General features: G+C 43.6%; 5 protein-coding genes across 5 annotated transcripts; 2 read left to right on the top strand and 3 right to left on the bottom strand.

Annotated features, from left to right (window-relative positions):
- The first annotated feature begins 203 nt into the window (after positions 1 to 203).
- Positions 204 to 3,106, top strand: LOC128710067 (SCY1-like protein 2). The gene is made up of 6 exons (XM_053805106.1): positions 204 to 330; positions 505 to 1,110; positions 1,199 to 1,407; positions 1,476 to 2,148; positions 2,213 to 2,663; positions 2,737 to 3,106. Exons 1-6 carry the CDS (start codon positions 204 to 206, stop codon positions 3,104 to 3,106), a joined length of 2,436 nt encoding a protein of 811 aa, XP_053661081.1.
- A 660-nt stretch (positions 3,107 to 3,766) lies between these two features.
- LOC128710069 (protein phosphatase PTC7 homolog) lies at positions 3,767 to 6,031 on the bottom strand. The gene is made up of 5 exons (XM_053805108.1): positions 5,818 to 6,031; positions 5,563 to 5,742; positions 4,983 to 5,296; positions 4,429 to 4,567; positions 3,767 to 3,816 (listed from the first exon to the last, which is right to left on the bottom strand). The coding sequence occupies exons 1-5, from the start codon at positions 6,029 to 6,031 to the stop codon at positions 3,767 to 3,769; spliced, it is 897 nt and encodes a 298-aa protein (XP_053661083.1).
- A 1,238-nt stretch (positions 6,032 to 7,269) lies between these two features.
- On the top strand, positions 7,270 to 8,635 carry LOC128710068 (dynein regulatory complex protein 9-like). The gene is made up of 4 exons (XM_053805107.1): positions 7,270 to 7,348; positions 7,415 to 7,682; positions 7,758 to 8,182; positions 8,268 to 8,635. Exons 1-4 carry the CDS (start codon positions 7,270 to 7,272, stop codon positions 8,633 to 8,635), a joined length of 1,140 nt encoding a protein of 379 aa, XP_053661082.1.
- A 2,365-nt stretch (positions 8,636 to 11,000) lies between these two features.
- LOC128716803 (cytochrome P450 4C1-like) lies at positions 11,001 to 12,661 on the bottom strand. Its single transcript, XM_053811384.1, has 3 exons — positions 12,051 to 12,661; positions 11,853 to 11,979; positions 11,001 to 11,792 (listed from the first exon to the last, which is right to left on the bottom strand). The coding sequence occupies exons 1-3, from the start codon at positions 12,659 to 12,661 to the stop codon at positions 11,001 to 11,003; spliced, it is 1,530 nt and encodes a 509-aa protein (XP_053667359.1).
- Positions 12,662 to 14,588: 1,927 nt separating this feature from the next.
- LOC128707919 (uncharacterized) lies at positions 14,589 to 15,969 on the bottom strand. Its single transcript, XM_053802876.1, has 2 exons — positions 15,794 to 15,969; positions 14,589 to 15,732 (listed from the first exon to the last, which is right to left on the bottom strand). The coding sequence occupies exons 1-2, from the start codon at positions 15,967 to 15,969 to the stop codon at positions 14,589 to 14,591; spliced, it is 1,320 nt and encodes a 439-aa protein (XP_053658851.1).
- Positions 15,970 to 17,272: the final 1,303 nt, after the last annotated feature.

The raw sequence follows: 17,272 nt of genomic DNA, 5'->3' as shown, positions 1-17,272 counted from the left end.
TTTACATGGTACGAAACGAAATGTCATCTCGTCATTGACGTTTGCGAATGGAGAAAAAATAATACACAAGAAAAGTGGTGCACTCGGTTGGTTTGCAGTCTGTTGCATATTTTGTAGATAAAACTGTTTAAAAACATTCCTGTACAGAAGCTAGTTCATTGTACCGTAGTTCCAAATCAACCTCGACATTCCGACTCCGTCCCATGGATGCCATAAACAAGATTTATTCATCCGTTTCGCAAACGGTCTCCACCCTCTCGGCAGTGTTTCTGGGAAATCCACTCACGAAAGATTATGATATCGCTGAACATATTGGTTCTGCGGGCACAGGTAAGATCAAAGACGGATATACTAAATACTGGTACAATTTGGCGTTGATTGAGGCAGTAAATTTGAAGACTCTCCCCAAATATTGTACCAATGAATCATCAGCAAGAAGACTGTGGCAGGCCGCGTCAGTCATTCATTAACACTGTACTGTCTGTTTTTCTATCTTTCTCCTAGAATTCGTTTGGAAAATCTACACCGGTTGCAAACGTTCGACGAAGGAAACAGCCTCAATATTTGTGTTCGATAAGAAACAGCTAGAACTGTTCACCAAAGATGAGCGGGAAGAAATCTGTGAAAACATTCGCCGTGGTGTAGTGCAACTGACGAAAATACGTCACCCGCAAGTATTAACCGTGCAGCATGCAATGGAAGAAAGTCGCGATACGATCGCTTTCGCCACCGAACCCGTCGTGGCAAGCTTAGCTAACCTTCTCGGCAACACAACGAACGTGTCCAACACGGGCCTACTGTCGGAGTACAAGCTGTCGGAATTTGATACAAAATTTGGCATATATGAGCTTATCAAGGGGATTCAGTTTTTGCACGACGACGCACAGCTGGTACATCGCCACATCTGCACGGAAAATATCATCGTAAACAAGCAGGGCATATGGAAACTGTTCGGGTTTGGGTTTTGTTGGAACAAACGTGTTCCTGGGACACCGGTAGCTAATCACTATTTTAAAAGCCGTCTTTTGGGGAATCCGGGTTCTAAGTGGACTGCACCCGAATTGATACTGGAAAACAGCTGCAACGATTCAACCGATATTTATTCTTTAGGTAATGCAACCTTATGAAGTACTCCTGAACCGTAAATCATTCTCATTGCAACGTTTTTAATATACTATATTTTGTACTCTTGTTTTAGGTATATTAATTTATACAATTTATTCGCGAGAAAACATTCCATCTCCGGATGCATCGTCAGATCTGTACGGCTATAAACAATCGGTTACAAAGCTCAGTAACCAGGGTCCACCGAAGCTAACCGCAATCCCCGAATCGTTACGCTCGGAGGTGAAGAAAATGCTAAGCGTTAATCCTCAAGCTCGACCGACACTACAGTCGTTAATTCAGGTAATTTTAAGCAGAATGTCAATTGTCAAGTTTGAGAAATTGTCATCGTAAAATGCTTATATTTACAGATTTCGTACTTTTGTGACAATTATGTGCAATGTTTAGACAATTTAGAAACGCTATTTCCTAAGGATAATTTAGAAAAGTCCGAGTTTTACAAACGACTAGCCCACATCATTGGGGATTTTCCGCACCGCGTAAGACTGTACCGCATTCTGCCCCTGCTGGTGAAAGAGTTTGTCAACTGTTCGATGATTCCGTTCGTGCTGACGAACATTCTAACCATCATGGCCAGTTGCACGCGGGCCGAATACATGCAGCACGTTAGCTCCCATCTACGGCCGGTGATGTTGCTCGACGAACCGGTTCAAATAATGCTTATATTCTTTCAAAATCTTGACGTACTGCTCAAAGTGTGTCCCTCGGAGGAGATACGGGCTAGCGTGTTGCCACTCGTCTACAAAGCGCTCGAATCAAAATCGCAACAGATCCAGGAGCTTTGTCTCTCGATTATTCCAGCGGTGGTTGTGCATTTGGATAAGAGCACGGTTAAAAGTGGACTAGTGCCCCGGATCAAAACGCTCTGCTCCGGAACGAATTTGGTTTCGGTACGAGTAAAATGTTTGCTGTGTCTTGGACAGCTGGCGGCTAAGATTGATAAGTGGGTGATGATAGATGATATCGTGTCGTATCTTCCGTCCGTAAACTGTCGGGAACCGGCCGTCATTATGGCCATTGTTGGTAAGTATTTTAGCATACAATAAGGAATACACCGAGAAATACAAATCAAACGCTTGTCTTATAGGCGTCTACAAAGTATCATTCACAACCGATGGTCTTGGTATTCCTAAGGACGTGTTGGCCTGCAAAGTTCTACCACATCTGTTCCCTATGACCATCGTAAATGGTCTTTCGCTGCAGCAGTTTAACGCTATCATTGCTTTGATAAAAGAATTCACACGCAAAATTGAGGAAGAACAGGGCGATAAGTTGGGCAGCAGCAAAGCATCCGTTTCGTCCAGTGCCAGTAGTTCTAGCTTGCAGGAAAAACAATCGTCATCACAACAGTCCGATCTGCAGCAATCGTTTGGTAGCCTAGGGTTTGGAGGTTCCGATTTATACGGTGATTTTATGCAATCTCCATTATCGACTACGAACAAAGCACCACAACCTGTGCAGCAACAAACACAACAGAGGGCACTAACCTCACCTACGCAGCCTCAAATCCCACAACTGAAGCCGTTACAACCACAAACGTAAGTATTGAGAAACAGTTAAAAAGGGCCTAAAACTAACATACCCAAACCCACTGCAACGTTCTCTCTTCAGCACTTTGAACTGGAACGTTCCACCAGTGGCAACGACCGCCAAGGAAAATAGCATCAAATACAACCTGTTCACCCAGCAGCAAAACAGCTCCGTGATGCAGCTTCGCAACAAAGACCCACCGTTAGCGCTTCCACCACCGGCCATTGCGATGCCAATGCCGGTCGCACCGATGGCTTCCAACATGTGGATGAACAGCAATGGATCGTTGGCTACGAAAAAGCCCGAACTAACTTCCCCAACCAATAGTAACCCGTACGGACAGCTGCAACCACTAATTCCCACCCCATCGCAAAAGGGACAATCATCCAGCAAGTCGAGCTCGAGTCCCATGCTGTCTAAGGAGGACATTATGGAATTTTTACAAAAGTAAATCACCAACATAAACGAAACGCTTCTGCTACATACATGAGCCCTACCACACACGCCCTTGTTAACTGTGCTGCACTCGTTTGTTGTTTGGTCGCGCGGGAATATCTGATATACTTAACTCTAAATGTTGTTTCCTTTCTCTCTGTTTGCGCCCACAACACAAAAGTTAGCTAATAAAAGGAAAATAATATTCACGGCTGTATTTAAGACTTTCTTTCCCTTGGATTGCATAGAAAAGCACACAAAAAACTCCGCCTGTTTTAACTCGCCTCTTATCATCATTCTTTCCATCGTGGTGTGTACAAATGGATCGATTTGAAGTTTATTTGATCGTTTAGAAATACCCGGTCTAGCAGATACAGACAAAGAAGTAAAAAAAAAATATGAGCTATAAAACTAAAAGCTACAACAAAATGTATTCCAACAGCCTTTCCGTTTCATCGTGTCAGGATTTATTTTCGTCCCTGTACCGGCTGTATGGCTCTCTTTGATGGGTGGTAGTTTATTTTTTGCGTGTTCTAGCAAAATTAATTTGTCTAAGAAGTTCACTTGCACACTACCGACTAAAGTATTTATTCCCTCCCCAGTTAATGCATGTCCCTTGGTTGTTTTTATTTTGCACAATGTCAGCATTTCAAATGCATGCTGTTTCGCTACGAGGTTACAGCGCCACGGTCGCTAAAACTACGGTTATATCGTCCGGTTTTCCACCTGAACACGACGAGATAGAGAAGAGCGGGTATATAAGTATATGAGTTTGATGAAAATATTCATAATAATTCACATTTATCTGACACAAGTGCATGGACTTAATGAAATACGTAAACATTAATATTGAATGTTTATAGGTGCGTATGGGATCAAGGATTGAAATACTCATATTCAATTTGATTTGGAAAAATAAAAAAAAATATCCAAACTGGGCACATACATTAAATGCTAAGAATATGTATTTTAATACTATCAACGACAGAATTCCTCATAAACTTTTACACAATGCAAACAACTACGAAATTGAAAATTAAACTTTTAGAAGTTGTTATGTTCTAGTCAGTAATATTACATTATTGTGATTATTATTGTCATTATTGTGTTTATTGAGTAATAAATGTCGTTGAACATTATAATACACATATTTAAAGCATTTAATTTGCGTGCCTAATGTACAAATTAGTTCTTTGCTTTCAATAATAACTAAAAGTGAATATTTCAATCCACGAACTAGCAGGTACGCACAATGCAACATTGAATGTAAAACTGAGTAACTAAAATGAATGTTCGTTGCAACTGTTCAGAATGCGTGTAAATTGGTGTAATACGTACCCATTGCATTAATATTGTTTCTCCTAGCGTTTAGGGAAAAAGGTGATAGAAACTTGCTGTCGAAGGATAACGATCGTGCCATAAGAGCGATCGAATTTGCACACATTTGTAGCTTAACTTGGTCGTTCTCACCTTCCACCTGAAACGTATTGAAATGTTCAATTGAAAACGTTATTATTATACTATAAAAATAGTAGAAAATTAACAAAACTTTTTCAAGTGAACGAAAGTAAGCTATAAATAATTGCAAATGTAGAATATTAAAAAAAACAATATTCCAAACTACCAGAAAACGAAGATAACTCATGGAAACACGGATACATACACGGATCAATGAACATTGTTAAATAGCATTAGTCTAATATATTTTGTTTAATCATTTATAAACAAAAAAAAATCCAACAAGATTTTTCTCGTTGCTATACAAATGTATGTCAGACAAAAAGTGGCTTTATAAATAACCGCACGAAACATTCTTTCGCCATACGTCATAGGGTGGTATCACGTGCCAACGTATGTTTTTTTTTTGTTCAACCCAAACCCAGCCTACTTACCCGTTGTAGAGTGTCGACTAGCAGCTTGATCGGTACATTATCAAACACACCGTCCGTCGCGACGAGGATGACGTCCCCGTTGCACACTGGAAAGGTGGTGGTATTGGCCGACTCGGGCCTATCACTCAGCACATCGGTATGACCGGGCGGGGGTAAGGAGAGCTGGAAGGGTGTGTTGAAGTAATGCTGCTGCTCCTCGCTTCGATGCACTATTTCACCCTTCCGTACTATGATGAAGCCACTGTCGCCAATGTTGGCCGTGTAAATGCTACTGTCTTCACGGTTAAACACCACTATGCAGGCTGTGCTGCTACCTGCGTGTACCAACAGAACCGGATGCATGTATGGAAGAAAGGTGCGCGGATGGAAAGGATCGGGTATTAATGAATGTTTTGCGCTGAACAGATGCGTAATCATCGTAACCAGCCACCACCTCTACGGACAGTGTTGTGCAAAATGGTCACGGTCACCACATTGTACGAAAGAGATGGAAAGGGCGGCCCATCTCGTACATCACGTTTGGCCAGAGCGAGATGGCTATTTGTTTGCGCTGCGTGACACGGGGTTCCCGCACACTTACCTAGGATACATTTTCGGTTGTCCTGCAGTTCCCGAAACCCGGACGCAATCAGATTCACTGGTTTGATCGGATCGAAGCGGGAAAACTTGACCAGTCGCTCACAATTCCTCATTAGCACCATCGCAAACTCGCCCGGATCAATTCCATAACTGCGCCATCCGCCGACCCCATCAGCGACACCTGTCAGATGATGAGCGAAGGAGGTGAAAATCTAGTTGTATCATGCAAACCACATCCGTGACCAGCGACACTTACCCAGGACGTCGGCTGTTTTGGTGTTAGCGATAAACCACGCATCATCTCCCATCTTCCCAGGCTTGTACTTGGACTGGGCAAGGTTCTTTGGAAAGCCACTGACGACGGAGATAAAGCGCGAGTAGGTACGAGGTTTGTTTTCCGCAGTTGCGTTTGCAGCTTGCCAATTTTGGTGCAGCGCCCGTGAAAGCCATCGTGTCGTCCAGGATCGCATTATGTGTGGTGACGGAGAATATCACTGAATCATGTACGACCCACTAGTGGCACAGCACTCGGCACGGTCGTATCTAGCGAATATCGTACCTACAATCGTAAACAAAACTTTGATCCACTCTTGGCCAATTCTTTATTCCAAACTGGCTAGACGGGAGGTTGGTTCATGGTTCAATTTTCTGACGGATGCCGCGACTTGTCAATTTTGAAACTCGTTGACCAAGAGAACGATGTTTGAAAAGGCTTTTTCGATTCTATTGCGCTAAAGTATTTTTAATGGGAATTGGAAGCATCATTGAACGTGGTGGCTATTTTTAAAAACGACGATTTGAATGAAAATCTTCCATATTGCGCATATCGTCTGCAACTATCACAGAAATTGAATTTATAAACGAGACACGCCTCGTTGGCCCCCTTTGCCTCGTGTGCGGAGGCCCTAACAACTTTAACTGTCAAACTGACAAGCGAAAAAAGAGAAGAAAACACGACTTCGCAATGTTTACCAACTTTGGTCTCAAAATTATTCACGTGCATGAAGAAAAATGCCTACAGTTGTGGGAGAAATCAAACGCTGCGGTGTTTCAAAGGTGATAAAGGAAGAGGCTGCCGGTGACAACATGAGTGATTTAATCACAAGTATTAAAGCGGTAAAGCAAGCAATGAACGATTTGCTTACCACTATCGTCGTAGAAGAAGCGGGATCAAGCGTTGCTTCCAAAGCACAAAACGATAATGGTATGAATTATGGTGTCCAAATATGGAATTTGTTTAGTAAAACTGCTTTATTTTTTAGTCGTTCCAGACGAAGAGGAAGGAAGTAGCGATGAACCAGTAGAAAGCGATAATGCTACCAAGGAAAAGCGTCAAAAATTGTAATGAGAAAAACATTGTATTAATGCAACGATTTTTCTTCAAGGCCAATTACTGCCCTAAATGATACGAATTATTCAACTTATGTTTAGGTATTACGTTTATGAATTGTTACATTTAATGCTATTGGGTCCACAAAAATTCATAGGCTTGTATCGGAAACAATTACAATTGTTACAGTTAAGGTTGTTGGGCTCACAAACATGTGCGTTTGCGCACTTCAGGCGGTATGTAGATTTACCGGTTGCCAGGAAACGATTATTTTCAATTTATTTTGTGTTGATAGCAGACACAAGACGGAACTTATAGCTATATATGCAGCAATAAGAGCGGTAATAAATGTAAGAAATTGGAATAGAATCAAGCACCATGTGTGACCTAACGATGCCTAATTTTCATTCGACCGAATCATCTGAAAGCGAAGATGTTAGTGATACTACAACAAGGGGTAAGCGTGCAACATTCTCATGATGTTGGCAATATTAGCCGGGTTGAAAACACATTTAACTTTCAGCCTCGACGGCCGAATCCATCAGTCAGCTAGGACCGAAAGCCATGTTCAATGAGATGGAAAGCGGTATGATAAACATAATTATTGAGGAAGCAACCTATAAGCTGATCGTCATCAATCGCGATGGTGACAAAACAAGCGCCCCGATCGTACGAAAGCCACCTATGCATGTACGTTTCGATCCGTCATATAAAAATCAGCTGCTGAGCGAAAATATGGTAGTCGATTTGGCGATGGGAAAAATGATTCTGGTAAAACTACAAAATGATGTGTACGTATGAGGGCAATGGAATTGTATCTGTTCGGAGTTATGACTTTCCAACGGGGTTGGCTGTTTTTATTGTAGTTCAAACTTACGCAAATTGCTTTCCGATACGCATACGGAGATGGCGGAGTTCGGTACGTTCGAGACGCTGCAAACATTTATGGATAACGACATTCAAAGCGAACAGGAAGAATTGATCCTCATCCGGGACAGTATCCTAAATGAGAAGAAGCTAAAAATTTTACAAACGCAGCTCGAGGGTGTTAATCGGGAATGTAAGAACGTGCTGAAGCAACTGGACGATGAAATCTTCGATCTGGAAACGAAGCTGAAAGATGCACGCATTGAGAACGACATCAAGACGAAGCTAGTCCAGCAGTGGGAGCGTACCCGACACGAGCAGGCCCGCATTATCATTCAGGGTAAGGAGAACGATCTCGTGCAAACATCGGCCCAAACAAAGGCAAACATTGAGCGTGAGCTGCGACTGAAAAGTGAGATTGATGGTAAGTAGTCTAAGCTAACTTATCGCCCCTTATCGCAAATAATCACTTTGGTACTTCTCCCTTTTTTCCCTTCGGTACTACCAAGTTTACATCAACTACTGCATCGATCAGATTAGTGAAAAAATCGCCTTCTGGACCGATAAGTATCAGCGCGAAATAAAAGCGCTGGATGCACAGATTGCCGAACATAAGGATAAGATAGTGAACCTGAAGGTGCAGTTCGAGGAGATGACCATACTGTTCAAGCATCGGGAGAAAGATTTAAAAATTTGCGCCGAATTTATGAAGGAGCGCGAACAACAGTTGGCACTCGCCAACAAACAGATGCGCTCGGCGATCAAGATCCAGTCCTGGTGGAGAGGTACGATGGTACGCAAGGGTCTGGGGCAGTTCAAGCGCAAGAAAAAACAAAAACCCCAGAAGGCACCGAAAAAAGGGAAAAAGGGAAAGTAAAACATTGCTTGTGCATTTCATTTATTCACACTTATTGGTTGTGTCATCATGAATATTTGAAGGATTTCAAATTAAGGCTGAATATGATAGATTATTGGTACAAACTGAACTACTCTTGAAAAGCTGTACAAGACAGCAATCTAAACAAAGTGTTGAGTTTTATTTTAAATTTTTTGTTGTATTTTTAACTAACTACTGAACTATTTCACAGTAAACTACTGAATATGGCGGTTTATATATTAAGCTATATAGTATATTGCTCTTTACTAAATCTATTTCCAAAAACATTAAATAGGAGTAGTATTACGAGAATAAAAAATTTCAATTCGAGATTAATTTTCGAGACAAATATTCAATTAAAGAATAGAATGGTTGAAAGAAACCTTTTGTATATCTCATAATAAAGCGGAGAAATGATGTTCTCGTGCCATGAACAACAAATGAAGTAGAACAAAAACGGGAATGCATAAAAAAACGTGTGTTTTCAGTACATTCCCAGCATTGAAACATTCCGTTAAGACTCCGTAGGTTATCCTGTCTGAAACAATGTTCTGTAAATACCTGCATTGCTTAGATATTCAATTCCATAAAATGGGGAAAAGGAACAAGTGGACACTCCGAACATTACTGGGTGAGAGCAAAACTTCAAAAGCTTTCGGCTACAACTATAGCAATAAAGGCTATTCTTAATACGTGGAACGAAACTGAGGCAACCTCGCAGCACGTGAACGTTTCTTTGTAACGGTTTACATTGAGTAGCTGTTCTACTGTAACGGGGGGCCCAAAAATCATATTCCAGTAGCTCTAAGCGGGAATTGCTATGGACGAATACTTCGTTGCACATCAGGTTTGGTACGGAAGGGTCCAGACCATGTAGTTCCGACTATTCCATTCGTACCTTCGTGTCCAACGATAGATAACTTGACATTAAGCTTCCCAGTGGGTCACCATCCGGAATGCAGTGTACATGATTACGGGTTGCTTTACAACAAGTTCTGATATAGAATGACCACAACTATACATTCCATCACGTACTCAGTAATTGATTTGGGGATATCTGAGCAACCCTCGTTCTTCAATTTGGCTCCCCTGTCTCTACGCCAATAAACAAGATTACTGTAGAGCGTTTGATGCGGGATTTTCTTGTATTCGATATCAGGTTTATCTTTGCTAATCTATTTGGGATTTTGCAATTACTGTTGGATTGTTATTTTTAATTATCTATGCCTGTTGAGGTTAACCTGATGGAGAGTCACTCACACTCGACAGGATACTATTCATAGCATAGAATTACCGTTCTTTTCTCTAGCTCTTCACCACGTTTTCGTCTTTACATTGCTACAAAGTTCATTGTCGGTTATTTGCAGTTATTTAAATTTTGTTTGGAAATTCAAATAAAACAGTCATTTTTGATTAGGAAGTCTGTGAAATCTCCACATAATCACCATGCATTCCTGTGAAATCTCCACCTAAGGATAAATTCTAACGCTTTACTTGCATTGTGATAGCCCAAAACCATGTCTGAAACGCTTTTGCACACCGATGCATGCATTTTAAAGTGTCTGAATGGTTAATTAGCTCTCCATATAGACTAAATCCATGGACTAGTGGTGTTTGCACAGTTAACATTATAACGCATCTTTAGTACAGCACTCCGTACATTAAACAGGGAAATGCAAACACATCGAATGCACCTTTACCCGGGGGTAACGTACCGGACAGTTCCCAAGGCGTACCCGTTTATTGAAATATTGCAACTTAATGATTTGCCAATAAGTGTTGCGTGTGCATCAAAGTAACATAGCGTGCAACGGGTACAACATTCCGCCGGCAAAAGGTGCTGGATCGGATTGGGCAATAAAATAATACGCACGTCAGATCTGAAGCACGTTCCGTTCGCGATGTGCCGTTAGTATGGCGAGGGATTTTACATCATAAACCGTGCTAAAACAGGGAGGCAGCGCGCCGAGTGCGTTACAACACGCGTTCGTACGGTGGCGGGGAAGGCGCACGGCTGAGCGTAATTAACACCTTTGCCGATGCTAAGTACGGAAGTGTTCTCACGCGGGTACACGGTACCGACAGGGTTCAACCGTCCGGCGTCCAAGGGTCGGGAGTTCAGTAGCATGTACTGGTTGAATAAATTACACCTCTAATGGCGGTGCGTCTTTATCGATCGGCGTATAATTGTTTGATCTGTACTCTGCTGCTGATGAAACCGCAACGCAATGGAATCCCTTAGTGTGATATAATCGCGCTCGGGACGATGGTGTACTGTAACCAGGCAGCACCCCTAGAGAGGCAATCGATTGTACTATCAGTATAGGAGGAATTTTTTTTATTTCGATGCTATCACAAAACGACTTCATCGGACATCGATGAGGTCGGCACGGCGGCGCTCCAATCGGATCAAATGTTTCGTATTCAACTTCATTACGAGCGACAGTGAAAGCTTAATGTCTCTCAGCTTGATATCGGTCGCGATGCGATACTGACGCACCACGTGGCACAGCAGAATCTTCATCGAGATCCAACCATACTTCATGCCGATGCAGTTACGCGGCCCCTGGCTGAACGGTATGAACGCGTATGGATGCCGCTGAGCGCACCGTTCCGGGAGAAAGTTGTCCGGATTGAACACCTCCGCATCCGGGCCCCAGATCGTTTTATCGCGATGGATTTTCAAAAACGGCACCAGAACGATGGCACCGGACGGAATGGTAACGTGCTTCGCTTGCACCTCTTTCGTGGGCACGCGTGCGATCAGTCCCGTAATGGGCAGCAGGCGTAACGTTTCCTTCAGGAACATCTCCATGCAGGTGAGCTTGGACAGATCCTCGTACGAAATCGGTCCGCTCGGTGCAACGTCCATAACTTCCTGGTACACTTTCTCCTGCCAGTCGGGATACATGCCGAGCGTTAGCAGCGTGTTCGAGAGGGCCTGGGCGGAGGTATCGTTGCCACCGAACATCAGCGTATCGATGTGCTGCTGGAAACCGTCCTCGTCGATGTTGTTGGCTGGATCGCGTGCAATTTCCTCCAACCGCTCGATGAAAACTTTCGCCCTCGGGAGCTTCTGTTTGTCCTCCGGGTCGGAGTCTTGCTGGCTGTCGTTGGTTTTGCTCGGCGATGCTATGGCCTGCCGCATGTTTATGATCTTTGGACGGGAAATGAGCGTTAGCCACAAAACTGTGTCGCAGCAGGATGATATGCTCACCTTTCGGGACATCTGTTTGAAAAGCTTAAATCGTTTCTGTTCTTCCGTGAAGGCGGAAGTCATTCGGAACAGGAATTCTGGATGCAACCAGGCTTTGTAGATGCGTTCGAAGCTGGCGGTAAACATTCTGAAATTGATATCAAGCACAGCGAGCATTTGGGACGGTTCTTCGGCATAGGAATCTAGATCGGTACTCACTGTATAGCGTTACTGGTGTATTCTTCCAGCACTTCCCGCTTCTCAACGCTCAGGTCCGCCCCCAGCGACGTCGACGAGATGGTAATCAACGTGTAACGAGCCAACAGTGTATGCACGTCGAAACTTTCGCCCGATACTTTATCGCTCAGGTCGCGGCTAAACCGATCCGCTTTGGCATTCAGAGTTGGCATGAAACTTTTTAGCACCGCCGGAGAAAAGGACGTGTTGAGCAGCTTACGATGCTTTCGCCATACGTCGGCCGGTGCACCGAACAGACCTTTGCTGAGGCGGAAGAAGTCGTACATGAACGGTTTCTGGACACAGTCGGGCGAGCTGAGAATGTCCTGCACCATGTCCGGCCGGTCGATAACGACCAGCAGGTACGGTCCCAGCCATGCCCGCATCGGCGAAGGGAGATGATGCATCAGCTCCATCAGATGGGCGACCAGCTCCAGTGGATCTTTGCCGAGCGTGAGCAGAATACTGCCAATCAGCGGATAGTCGAACGGGCCCGGTATTCGTTCGGCAAGCTCGTACAATCGTTTGCGGGATCTTCGAAAATTTATATAATACACAATGGCGAACACGCCGATAAACACAAGCACTATCATGTTGCGTCTGGTTTTGCTTGCGTTTGGGCACAGAAATTAGGAACTTTCGCACGCGGATGCCGATTCGATTGTCCAATCCAAAAGACAGCACCGAATGGCAGTAGCGTCAACTGTGAACTGGAAATTGCACCAACCCGGGGAGATCGTTTTTATACCGGTCTAGAATTACGGAACCCGAAGGGGCTGCGAGTGTTATGCTTGGGGTGGGTGATGGGGGGGACTATTGTAAAACAGGTACCGATCACTGTAAGCAGTAAGATCGGAGAAGGTGCGGATAAGCGTGATGTTCTCCCGTGTGCTTTGGTGAAGTTATCAGATATGCTTGATAGTACCAATTAGAGTAGCACAATAACAACATTGATCGTACAATTAAACAGTGTAATTGGAAAACGATGCAATCTGTTGGCGTAAGGAAAACGTTGGGAGAAAAATGTAGGGATTTATTCGACAACAGTTTTTGCACTTCATCGTTGGAGCATTAAATGTTAGATTTTTTATAAAAATTGAGGAAAAATAACATTCAAATGCTTGGTGGCACAGAACATCTATAGTCTTACGCCTTCGAGGCCCAATATATGCCTCAAGAAGATGAACATTATACTGCGAACACTGCGTTTCAAGTAGATGATGGTTAGAACGAGTTTTGGAGTAATATGTGCAGATGCTTGCGAAAAGACGATCTACTAGAATGAACTGGGCTAGCCTGTCAACCTACTCTGTGAAGTTTTATAGATGATCCAAGTAGTCGATGGCGTTGATACCTTAGGACTCTTGATGAAGTTTTATTTTATAAGTCTCAATTTTTGGTCTAATATTCCTATATATAGCTATAAAGTTACTTATTGAAAATAAGTATAGTAAGCCTGCTCGAAGTCAGCAATTCCGTTAGTTATCGGTATATTACTTCTTGCTAGTCTCATCAAATTCAGAACGTTATCTTGACGTCGCAAGATCCGCGCATAGAGGGCATGGTTTACCCTGACTTTGTGCACTTTGGATTATCATAATGGAGCTATTTTACGTCACCATGTACGGCATGGTATAGCAACCCCTGAATGCCTGTGGTGTTAAAACAATTGCATAGCTTAGAGGCGTTTTGACACGGTTGACTGAATCACTTGCAGCGATTCGGTAAGAACCTCATGCGTTTGGAATGCTACTTGGTGGAGTAATGCTTTCACGTTTCAGCATTTCCTCGCTTCCATCGTGGTCGGTCTTGAAGAGTACCCTACCCTAGAGTAGCCTTCTTCGTGCGTCCAAACTACTCGCATCATTCTAGAGCAGGGGTCTCCAAACTGTTCAGCGAGCGGCACCAATTGAAACTACCGTAGCTGGAGGGCACGCCACAAAGCTAGCTTGGAGTTGTAAATTGCGACGGTCAGTTGTTAGACTGATGAATATGCTTTAAAGCTAAAGTGTCGCGAGACGCATTGAATTCTCTCGTTGACTGTAATTAAGATAACCCGGCTCTAGAGCATACTGTCAACTTCACTGACTATCTCAATCTCTGCAACTCGAGCATAGCTTAATCCCGTAGAGTATTTGATGAGCTTCAGAAAGATCCCGTATAATCTCTTTTTGGGTTAACAACTTGCTTGATCGTCGGAGTTTTTGGAAAACCTATTGTTTAAGGCAAGATCAAAATTTTTTGGTAGGGGAAGGTGAAATCTGGAGAAGTCTGGATGGCATTTGATATCGGTGATATTGTGTGACGATCGTCACTTTTAAGATTGCAACCTCATGCGTATTTATTAAAATATGTTCATAGTTCGTTTCCGCTAACAAAATAATTTATAAATTGATGATTACAATGATTATTTATATTGTATTTTGTGTGTTAATTGTTTAGAAGTAAATTATACTTACACATACTGGCTGATAATTTTAATACCCTTTTAACCAACATGACCTGATCGGCATGAACGCATTACATTACATCCATGTATCCCATTTTGCTTGCGTGTCGCATCACTGCCGTTATTCGCCGATTAACCACATCCCCGCCAATCGTTAAGGTGCATCGACGAAATCCTTCGCTATGAATATCCTGCTCAAAGTAGCCACTAATTTCAGCACATTCCTGCTCGCTGCTCATCATAGTGGGAATAAAGTTCAGCGCTACCATTGCACCGTACATTGCAAAGCGAGAAAAGTGCTGGAGAAAATTCACCTCACTGTACGGTTCGAGGCGTGGATCTGTCGCGGGACAGCGCAATACTTCGCACAGCGTTTGCATGAGCTGCCGGTGATAGCGGTGCAACAGCTCCTCCCAAAACCGTTCCCTCAGCTCGGGCGTCATGTTCATGTACATGAAGAACGACAAATCCAGTGCTGGTGATCCGTACCGGTTCTCCTGGAAATCGATCATCAGTATCTCGACGGGAGTTTCATCCGCGTAACGGAACAGCACATTGTTACGATTGTAGTCACCGTGCAGAATAACCGAATAGGTCGGATCACGCGCGAGCAGCTGTTGCATAAGCAGCGACTGATTTGGTCCGTACTTGGTGCGCAAGATGTGGATGTGCTTCTTGAACTGTTCGCTGTCCAGTTCCTCTGGGCACGCATCGACGTACAGAAACAAACGCTCTGCCGCAAGGCGGAAGACCATGTCGTAGCTTTCGAAAAAGATTTTACCATCCTGTATGAAGTTCAGTGGAATGATCTTCTGGACGAGATTGTCCATTGCGGCTGGATTTTGTATGCGCAACGCGTACGAGCACGCATGATACCGGGCAATGATCTCCGCCATCAAGGTAAGATGTGCCTCGTCCAGGTCCAGCCGCGGTCCGGTTCGGAAGCCCTTCGGTGCGACATTTTCCATCACAAGGAACGTTTCGAATGTTTCACTGTACTCGGGAAACAGTCCCTCCGTGCTGAGGTAGGCTCGGGGACACCATTCGGTTGCCTTGAGGGATGTTCCCGCTGCGGCGAGGAACGAATCGAAGTACGGCAGCACATTCGCGTAGATGTTGATCTCGTTCGGGAACAACACATGTCCGAGGTTTTGCGTGCGGAATAGTTCCTCTCCCTTCATCACCTTCACCAGCAGCGGTACGGTTGATTCTTTCCTTGATAGGACGGACAGGCACACGGTCAGTTTGCGATAAGCCAGCGCGGTACGATACTCACCCATTCGCTTGGTGGCGCAAAGTCAGCGTCAATTGGTGGATGGTCGACATAAATCCATCGAACTGTTTGGGCGTTTGCAGTGTACAACCAACAACTTCCAACCCACGGAAACATTCATGGCTGTTTAACACTTGCGTAACGAGACGCGTTTTAATGTAGGTCTCTTTCGACTCCATCGCACCGCCGTATGACTGGTTCTATCCGCTGTCGTGTGCTGACTGAACCGAACGAAGCTGATTGTCCAATTGTGCTTATCTCGGCACTTCGTTTATAAATACCTTGAATAACAGCGGCATTAGTCAAACACTCACACAGCCATTCAACACTCAAACGCCAGAGAACTAAACAAAGCTAAAGCTGCAACTGTGTATGTTTGTTCAACGACTTCAACACTGTCCAATGCTTACAAAGCCGCGGACCGGCGTCCACACAGCGAATAAAGCAAGCGACGTTGAGTATCGTCGCAATCATCTTTCGCAGTACAACTAAAGCTAGTGCTAAGATAGCATACGTTAACGATATGTTGAATCAAGTTCTTGATGTCTAAATTTTAGTTAACAGAACTTGTACTTAAGATAAATTGAATTGATATTTGTTACTCAGGAATACGATTCTCGTAAGCGTCTTCGTATCGTTTAAACCAAATCGATCGCTAAAAATAGATGAGAAAGCGCACCAATAATCAACAACCTGATTTGCATTACACATGCAAAACGAAACAGTTTGAGTGACAACCGGCAGTCCCTCAAACGCTAATCAAGCGATCAATCATACTCAAGCAGCCGCAAGTGAACCAGACGGACGAACTTTCTAGTCAGTGTGGACGTTCGCAGGGCAGGGCGTGCATGCATCATGGTTGTTTGCTACTGTTTGCGATCAGTGATTGTTCTTCGGAGGTTCAATTAACATTAAATCATATTAGTTATTCCACACGAACGAGCTGTGCATTAAAGTCGTATAATTATTTACAAATTAGCTAAAGAAATCCATTTCCGATTATGAACATGTTTTCTAACACCAGTTTACTAACACCCAATGTGTGGTAACTAAAGTATGTACAGTACACATACAACTAATGCTCTGCTTATGCTACATTTGGTTGGTAAACTTTAGCTTGAGTTGCTGGGTATTTATATTTGAAATTGATGGAACGACGTGCATCCGCTTGCAATCTCTTTGATTAGGCAGAATCGGTGCTGAACGTTCTTCTCATCGTTCTCTCATCAAGCACTAGCGCCGGGATTGAACAAATCCTACTGCACTGATGAAAGCAAGTAGAAAGATAAATAAAAATACAAACCATCTGAAAGCATCTGGCAAACTGGCAGCACGATAATGCGAGACAGAGAACGGCAATGAGAAGCAGAAGTTTCTCACTGCCTGGTGCTGCTAAAAGCTCAAACATACGGCAACAGTTGAGATCAGACGCACGAGCAGTATCAGTGAACAGATCATAACCACACCAAAGAGCAAGGAGGA

The sequence above is a fragment of the Anopheles marshallii genome, chromosome 2 (genome assembly GCF_943734725.1).
Source record: "Anopheles marshallii chromosome 2, idAnoMarsDA_429_01, whole genome shotgun sequence".
Taxonomy (NCBI): Eukaryota; Metazoa; Arthropoda; class Insecta; order Diptera; family Culicidae; genus Anopheles; species Anopheles marshallii.
This window is presented reverse-complemented; position numbering and strand designations above follow the sequence as displayed.